The sequence below is a fragment of the Hypomesus transpacificus genome, chromosome 11 (genome assembly GCF_021917145.1).
Source record: "Hypomesus transpacificus isolate Combined female chromosome 11, fHypTra1, whole genome shotgun sequence".
NCBI lineage: Eukaryota > Metazoa > Chordata > Actinopteri > Osmeriformes > Osmeridae > Hypomesus > Hypomesus transpacificus.
The window spans coordinates 10600844-10609544 of NC_061070.1; the positions used below are offsets into that span (position 1 = coordinate 10600844).

The 8701-nt window shown below is 41.7% G+C and overlaps 2 protein-coding genes across 2 annotated transcripts; one reads left to right on the forward strand and one right to left on the reverse strand.

Annotated features, from left to right (window-relative positions):
- Positions 1-681: 681 nt before the first annotated feature.
- pcgf6 (polycomb group ring finger 6) lies at positions 682-5421 on the forward strand. The gene is made up of 10 exons (XM_047028973.1): positions 682-1232; positions 1604-1703; positions 1801-1897; positions 2522-2577; positions 2683-2742; positions 2916-3033; positions 3258-3285; positions 3455-3553; positions 4362-4448; positions 4643-5421. Exons 1-10 carry the CDS (start codon positions 1059-1061, stop codon positions 4685-4687), a joined length of 864 nt encoding a protein of 287 aa, XP_046884929.1. The 5' UTR covers positions 682-1058; the 3' UTR covers positions 4688-5421.
- An 85-nt stretch (positions 5422-5506) lies between these two features.
- Positions 5507-8686, reverse strand: inaa (internexin neuronal intermediate filament protein, alpha a). The gene is made up of 3 exons (XM_047028959.1): positions 7619-8686; positions 6539-6663; positions 5507-6453 (listed from the first exon to the last, which is right to left on the reverse strand). Exons 1-3 carry the CDS (start codon positions 8684-8686, stop codon positions 6246-6248), a joined length of 1401 nt encoding a protein of 466 aa, XP_046884915.1. The 3' UTR covers positions 5507-6245.
- Positions 8687-8701: the final 15 nt, after the last annotated feature.

Consider the following 8701-nt stretch of genomic DNA (forward strand, 5'->3'; position numbering starts at 1 on the left):
TTGTCATTAATTAACATGAGTGATAAATTCAAGTGGTTACACTGTATGAATAGAACATGGAGACTATACCCAATATAATCTGATGCTGAACCTAGGTGTGTTCACTTTTAGTAAAGGTAAAACAACTACACAATGAGTCAACAAAACAGTGATGTGGGCCCACTGCAATTAACCGCAATTGGTCAATGTCAGCACATAACTTACCAAATAAAGCAGAATTCATACCTGATATGTACATGGTCAACTGTGTGCTCCCTAGTGGTCAAGATCAGTTGCCGCAATTGGTCGATGTCAGCACAGGACTTAACTTTTAATGATAATATATCAAGTCAATTCCTGTCAGAAGGTTATTGGTAATATTAAACTGTGTCTTGTCAATAACATTCTCTATGCTTCATTTATGTAATAAATAGTGTATATGTATTGATGTTCAAATATATTGTTACTAATCATCAGAGGTTTTGCTTGATTCTCTTTTTGTTCACAAAACTATCACACAATTGTTTCCTGTTTCTGAGTAGTTGGTTGTAAAAACATCTTCCAGTTCTTTTTCTTTGTGCAAACACAAAGAACAATCCAGAAGTTAGTCCTACGCCAATTAACATACACAAGTCAGTGGGCTGCTCTTCCTGACCTGGGCCCCTCCTCTTGTGCTGTAATTGGCTACTCGTTTTACCGCAATTTTCGTCACTCATCCCGGAAGCAACTGAAACTCGAGGGAAATTTAGCCATAGCAACTGGCTAGTGTCACAACCAGAATAAGTTTACTTTTGTTTATTATAAGGGATTTATTTTGGTTTAGGGGGACGTTTGACATGAGTTGAAGGTCTAAACATAGTATATAGATATGTATTTAGTGTGCAAGGTTTATCACTCTGTTATGTTTTGCACGTGAGCCAGCTAGCCTCAACAAGCAAATGCTACGAAACTGAACCAGCTCACAGTAGCTTACCAACCAATCCCCCCGAGGTCTTGAGCCTTGGACTTCTGGAAGCAAACAGGTTTCCTGATTGCCAAAATATGTTTATCTTGGCTTGATACACTCAATTCGTGTAATCATGGAAAAGACAACGCATTCCTTCGGTATCCGTGTCGAGCATCAGTCTTCTAGAGTGTCAACACCAACAGATGGTCGGGATAGTCGACAAAGCAGTGATCTGTTTAGCGACACCGGTGCCTCGGACTTGCAAAATGAGACCGCGATTAAATGTGATACGGATTCCGAGGATGAAGTATGTAGTGTTTTGTTAATATGCATGTATTTAATACCGCTGTCAAAATCTTGTATTTTATATTAGTGACGTTTATGACATTAGTGGGCAATTTAATACACCTCCAAATGTTCTGTAAATGATAGCCTAAAGAATAGTGGAAGGAGTCAGATGGCTTAGCGGTGAGGGAGTTGGGCTAGTAATCAGAAGGTTGCCGGATCGATTCCCCGCCGTGCCACATGATTTGTGTCCTTGGGCAAGGCACTTCACCCTACTTGCCTCGGGGGGAATGTCCCTGTACTTACTGTAAGTCGCTCTGGGTAAGAGCGTCTGGTAAATGACTAAATGTAAATGTAATGTAATAGTGGAACGTTGTTTCGTGCTTCTCCCAGCCCAGACTTCCTCTCAACCAGTTTTATCCTTACATTCGCTGTGCTCTCTGCTGTGGGTTCCTTATCGATGCAACCACCATAACTGAGTGCCTTCACACCTGTGAGTTATGAAATCATATCACCTACATTGACTACAGTATCAAAACAATAACATTTCACTTGTCTTAATAATTGACCAATGTATTCTTTTTCTTCAGTTTGTAAAAGCTGCATAGTCAAGCATTTCTTTTACAGCAACAGGTGTCCAAATTGCAGCATTGTGGTGCACCAAACACAACCTCTTTACAATATAAGGTATGAATGCATGACCTCCACTGTCAGCATTGTATGTCTACTGTCCAAGCAAGAATGCAAGCCTTACATTGTCCTGTAATGGTTTTATAGTCATTAAGAGTTTGACATGGAGGTTAAGAATGTAGCATCAGCGGAACACTGTAGAGGACATTTCTCCACAATTTAATGTTGTTTGGAGTGGCATCCCATGTGAGCCTGTTTCTATGGTAACCCTCCTCCTGTTGGGAAATTAACTGTAACACAGCAGGCTGTTTTGACGCAGATATGGGGAAACATCTGTCACTAGGGACTACTGGCGTTAGCACCCTGAACTGAAACTAGTTGGCTCCTCTTCACATCTTATCACTTATTTACAGTACATGAACATTTAATCAACATGGTCAGTAAAACCTGACCATTTAGCTTGTATAGCCTTGTTATCAACAGTCGTTGTTTGTTGTGTGCCCATATGTCATTGACACGCATATGTGAGAGACTGTCACCACTCAGATATAAAACAGAAAATCCCTCCCATTGGCTAGGGTAGTGCCATAAAGGTTGATATGGTGTCAGCAGAAAAGAATATGCCACACCTTGTCCAATTGATCCATGGGTGGTGAATATGGTGAATTTGTTTCCCCACAGACCTGACCGACAGTTGCAGGACATTGTTTACAAGATGCTGCCATTTCTTGAGGAAAGTAAGGAAGCTTTTATGTTGTTTTATTTTGTTTTAATCTCTCCCATTTTACACAATATGAATTGCTCCTGTACCGGTTAAACATTGTATTTGTATGTGTCACCAGTGGAGAGAGCACAGATGGTGGATTTCTACAAGCAGAGAGGACTCGAGGTGCCTAAACCAGGTAAGGTAAATAGCACGGGTCACCAAATGTTCCCTGAATCTGAATTTTTTTCTTAGACTCAATGAAACTTAGATTCAGGAGCCGGTGCCTCGGTGTTCATATGTCCAGCTTTGCTAGGTGCACAAATAACGGAACATTTTGGTCTTTCCGTCGTCTTCTCCCTGTGGCTCCAGTGTTGGCCTCCCCCATGGTCCCCCTGAAAAGCCAGAAGCAAAGGAAGGAGCTGCTGCCCCAGTCTGTGTTCAGAATGCCTCCTGAGTTGGACGTGTCCCTGTTGCTGGAGTTTGTAGGGTGAGTGTCTTGACTCGGCCCAAGCAGCAAACGTACAAACTGCTCTTATCTTAAGGAGTGAATTGGAGCGGCACACGAAGGACCATGGTGACGCGCCGTCGGATCGTCGTTCCTGCTCCCCCCAGTAGATGGCTCTCCGGTGTTGCATGCAATACTTGCAGCACTCAAAATCCATCTACATGTATCCATTGACATTTTTTTTTCTTCTTTTTTTCTTTCTTTAGAGCCGAAGAAGGCATTGACAACTACAAGGTAATAACCCCACACAAAGACAGAGTAGTAACGCCAGGTAGCTAATGCATGCTTACTTACTATATTACTACCGCTTTTTTGAACAGTGAGTAAATGATCAATGGAATGTCCTCAATATGTGAGATGACAACGACATTTAAGCCCTAACCCCGTTGTTGTCCCTGACCAGCCGCTGGAGCGACGGTACGTGCGGGTGTCTGGGGAAGCCACCGTCCGCCACGTTGAACTGTTCATCCGGAGGAAGATGGAACTCAGCTCAACCTGCCAGGTCTGTGGAAGGAGCCGCAAATGAACCACGGCCAGTCATTTGACTTCTTTAGTGAGATGTATCAAAACGGGATTCCAAGGCTAGTGTGTATTAGCCCCACATCAGTCTGCTTGGGAGGGAATACGAGTGAAAGTGCTCTACTGTGAGAGACTAAAAATATGAATGTGTTTTAAAGTATGTGTATGCATGTATTTGGCCATACAGCCTCAAAACTCAGAGAATATCATTGAATAGAAGGGAAGTCTGAGCACATGTAAGATTTGCATGTGTGCCAAGACATGAGTCCATTGAGTTTGCATCGTAGTGGATTTAAATATTGCATTATCTACAAGGTAGCCTTACCTAAATACACCTCAGAAATAGCGAAGAAAGCTGCCCTTGGATCTGGTAGCACACCCTTCTGAGAGATCCCTGCCACCATGGAGCAGAGCCATGGAGCATATTTAGCTGTAACACAGTTGGACAAGATTAGCGGCTTAGGCTGATTTTTCTTGGCACTCAACTCCGCTGTGTGTCTGGGGTAATGTAGAGAGGGGTAAAGTGGAAAAACAAAGGAGAACCTGGAACTCAGCATTGGTCGGACTCTCAAACATTGCTGTCTTAACTTCATAAATCAATGTGTAAAAAAAAAATGGATTTGTACCACATTGAGAATGATTTGCCTATAGTTCAATTCTCACCACACAAAACCAAGAAAATAATACACCAGTCCCCCTATTTCCCTCCCCTGTATGTTTTAATATAATGTGTTGCTCTCCAAGATATCACACAGTAAATAGTGATCATGTTGTGCCTGTATGTGTAACAGGTGGATGTGGTGTGTGGTGACCACCTCCTGGACCGCTACCAGTCACTTAAAGAGGTCCAGGATTCCATGGGAGAGAATGCACTACAGGTGAACCGAGTGTACAACCTTTGAATTAGCCTCAGGACCCAGAACAGAATGTCTTATGTGGGACGCAACTGATCTTAAAAGCTGTATTATGTAAGCAGAAGACAGCTTTTGATCAAGACTGCATGAGAGTGAAGTAATGCCATTGACTCGTATTTGAACAGGAACTGCATTTGTTCTGTTGGGTTCTATTTCAGGATGGTCTTTTGGTGCTTCACTTTGGACTGGTCCTGCCTTCTTAGACACAAGAAGACCAAAGCAGAAAGGATGTCATACTGGCACTGGTGCTGAGGTTCAGACGTTGAAGCACTCTTTTCAAGTCCTCTCTTGCTTTCCAGTTCTCTGATCTACTGTTCTGTTCTCCTCACGCCTGTTAAAGGTCAAAGATAGCCGATGCTCACCTTTCAGAAGCCAGGGATATTTAATTGCTTGGTTGTAGTTTAAATTTACTATGGCTTCCATTAACTTGTGATTTAAAGGGCTTAACAAAGTACCTATAATACTACACTTGGGTGTTAATATAATATAATATATCAATATAAGGGTTTCTAACAGAACCCTTTTCAGGTCTGTATATTTCTATCTAGAAAGAACCCTTTCTCAGGTCAGAAATTACCAGCAGAACCTTACTGAGATTCTGTTTGTTTATACATATGATACTATACTGCACCCTTCTTGTTTAGAGTGTATTAATACCAAATACTTGTGGTTTTGCTACACTTTGGTTACGGGTTAAAGTGTCACTTCTGTTGTCAATAATGTCTTCACTGTGTTTTTTCTTTTTCTCAATAAGTCATTTAAGAGTTTGTAAATTTATTTTATGTTTGTCTTGAATATAATTTACAAGTTTTCCCAAAACAGATATTTTGACAAATATTTGAAGGAAATTTAGAGATCTTTTGATAGTGTTGAGATTTGATGAAATAGGGATTCTTACATGCCGTTTGTAACTAATAAACTATGCAATTGTGGATAATTGTCTGATGTACTCCCTTTTTTCATACTGTTCTTTCTAAGTTGATGGTGGTTTAGGTTTGAATATAGCACTGATCATCTCTTAGTGGTTATACATAGGATTTAGTAAGGTTTAGTTGAGGAAAGAGTTGGCTGTGTGTATGTAAATGTGCCAAGACTGACCAGCGCACAGAATCATCTTCTTAGTGACTGAGCCAGGGCTGACCTGAAGCAGGAGATGTTATCTCCGATGCATTTCCTTTATTTCAAGAATCACTGACTTAGAAGTGTATTTAAAACTTGTAAGATGAACATTTTAAAAGGTGCTTGATCAATGTACAACATTTTATGTCCCTGGTTAGTTATTGCAATTCAGGCTTTTCATTTGTGGAAGTACAATACTGGAGCAGTGTGTGAGCTGGATGAAAATGAAGAATGTTTTCTGTCTGTTTTTTTGCATTTGATACAACTGTCATTGTGTCTCACTATGAAATCGAGTACAGAAAAGTTGTTGCAGAGATTATGTACATCATTTATTATTCTAATAGAGGGGCTCTAGTCATGACTAAAATAAATTGAATAAACATTTCATACTAATTCACAAAAATAAATACATTTTTTAATTGTTAAAAGACATTTCTTTTAAACACTTTTTTAGTATCTTACTCACTCCATTATGGTCTACAGTTTAAATATTTCCCAACATACTGTATCAATAATAACACAAATGAGACACTATGTATCTGTAAATGGACGGTTTGATACAACGAGATAAACTTTTCAGAGATGTATGAAGACTTACATTTGCTCTGCATCTAAGAGTCTCTTGTCTTAATCACTAAGGCTCTACCCATTAGAGTTGATATCAGCCTCATCGTGCTTCTCCACTTTCTCCTCAGTGATCTCCTTGAAAGTCTCCTTCTGGGAGGTTTCTGTCTTACTGTGGGAGGAGCTGGACATACGTGCCTGGTAACCATAGTGACTGGTCCCATGGTTGGAAACAGTGAAGGACGTCCCTGTGCTGAAATGTGTCTCCTCCACCTCCAATAGTTTTCTAGCAAGAAAAGAAAGTATAATGTTGAGTTTTTCCAACACAATCAAATGATGGGTCCTCCTTAAACAGTTCCAGTAGTTAGTACCTGTAGGCAGCTATCTCGATGTCAAGAGCCATTTTGACACTGAGCAGATCCTGGTATTCTCTGAGGTGCTGAGTCATTTGGATCTTCATGTTGCGTAGTTCGCTATCCAGTTGGTTTATAGTATCCTGTTTCAATGGAAAATTAAATATATTAGAAATGTGAATGTAAAATAAGCAACCTCACTCTCACGGGAGTGTTTTATGGGCAGTTGCTCTCATGCATTGACTTCAATTGCAAGGCTAACGCTTATCAAGGGAGCGAATATGTTGTGAGTTCAATGACTGAAGACTGGTTCATTCATATGGGAATTTCACACTTCACAGTATGACCTAGGTGTCAACTGTGTGACCCTCGTTCGAATTGTGTCAGATGTTTTGGACTAAAGGGATGGTGCGTGGGGTGGAGGGTAACACTAGCACAGGACTAAGTTCGTATTTTTCTCGGTCATGGAACCATTTGGACAGTGGTCTTACCTCTGCGTGCTTCATCTAATGACAGGAGGTTTCAGGGAAAGGATTGGAAACCTTCTTGACCAAGGATGAAAAACGGATGATCACTAATCCGATTTGGTAAGGGTTAAGGTTTAGTCTGATATGGGGGTTAGTTTAGTCAAGTGCACTGCTCTCTCGTTAGTCTAGAGTAATTTATTTCGGTCAGACGACGACGTCACCTATTACGCAAATGCAAAAAGCCTAAACGATAACCAATTTGACAACTAAATACTCCCATGATAAGCTTAAGCCTTACAATTGAAGTTATTCAATAGACGCATTACATAACCCTGCTGTGTGTCTGACGTTAGAAAGCATCCATCAATAGGCATGGGCAGTCTTGCGCCACACGCGCTTGTTTCAGAACCATGGACAGAGACTCTGGTAGACTCCTGGTTCTGACGACTGTTTCATCTTAAAGAGTTTGACTCAAAAGGTTAAGGCTTTGCGTAACCTAGTCACAGATTACAAATGCATGTATATCATGCGGATGGAATTTTGTTTTCGTCTGAATAAAATCATATTTGGATCCAAAATATTCTAATGTATGACTATAGCTGAGGTCAAAATAAACACGTTATAGCTATACCTGCATGCCTGCAATTTCCAAATTGCTTTCATCCTCAAGTTCTCTTATGCGTCGTTCTAAAGACTCGTTTGTGCCTTTAAGTGTCTCCATCTCAATGCTCTTGGACTGCAGTTGTCTTCTGAACTCGTTGGTCTCTTCTCTGCTGGCGCGAATAGCTTCGTTGCTCCTTGTGGCTTGTTCATTGAGATTGGCAAATTTGGTTTTGTACCACTCCTCCGCCGATTGCTGGTTTTTGGACGCGAGAACTTCGTACTGATTGCGGATCTCTTTCAGGGCCGAGGTCAGGTCGGGTTTGGCCAACTCTATTTCCACAGACACATTGGCTGCTTGCATTATACAGGTCAGCTCGGACACTTCTTCGTCGTGAGCCTTTCTCAGAAAAGCTATTTCGTTTAGAAGGGACTCAACCTTCCGCTCCAGGTCTAGTCGAGCTAAAGTAGCGTCGTCCACGTCCCTTTTGAAGGACCTCAGGGTTTGTTCGGCCTCCTCTCGTACTCTTACCTCCTCCTCAAATTTGGCGCGAAGCTTCTGGAACTCTTCCTCAATGTTATCCTTGTCGATGAGAATATGGGACTTTTCATTGCTTATCTCCTCTAACTGAAAGCGAAGCTCGCATATCTCGTGTTGGTATATGTCGGCTATGCGGGAGGGCTCTTGTTGCCTCTGACGTAGAGTTACCAACTCGACTTCTAAAACTTTGTTCTGCTGTTCGAGGCTTCGTACTTTTTCAATAAACATGGCAAAGCGATCGTTGAGACCCTGCAGCTGTTCCTTCTCGTTGGTTCGGGTGACTTTAAACTCATTGTTAAGAAAGTAGGTCTGAGTAAGGTCCAGACTGTCGCTGGGGACCGGCGAGAAAGAGGAAGACGGTCCAGACCTTCGGTTGTATCCCACAGAAGTTGATGCGTTGCGGGACAGGGACAGTGACCTGCTGAGTCCGCCAGATGAGAAAGAACTGCAGCGCGACGAGGCAACACTCATTCGAGAGGGTGATGCTGAGAAACGAGGAGCATCCCCAAATATCTTTCGGTAGGACGAAGAAGCATGATGGTCAGATCCGTAGTTCATTTTGCAGTGAACAAA

Coding starts and splice junctions, on each gene's coding strand:
- pcgf6 (XM_047028973.1), top strand. CDS start 1,059: ATGGAAAAGACAACGCATTCCTTCGGTATCCGTGTCGAGCATCAGTCT. Junction 3,034..3,257: donor CTGTTGCTGGAGTTTGTAGG/GTGAGTGTCTTG, acceptor TTCTTTCTTTAG/AGCCGAAGAAGGCATTGACA. Junction 3,286..3,454: donor AAGGCATTGACAACTACAAG/GTAATAACCCCA, acceptor GTCCCTGACCAG/CCGCTGGAGCGACGGTACGT.
- inaa (XM_047028959.1), bottom strand. CDS start 8,686: ATGAACTACGGATCTGACCATCATGCTTCTTCGTCCTACCGAAAGATA. Junction 6,664..7,618: donor TGGAAATTGCAGGCATGCAG/GTATAGCTATAA, acceptor CCATTGAAACAG/GATACTATAAACCAACTGGA. Junction 6,454..6,538: donor ATCGAGATAGCTGCCTACAG/GTACTAACTACT, acceptor TTTTCTTGCTAG/AAAACTATTGGAGGTGGAGG.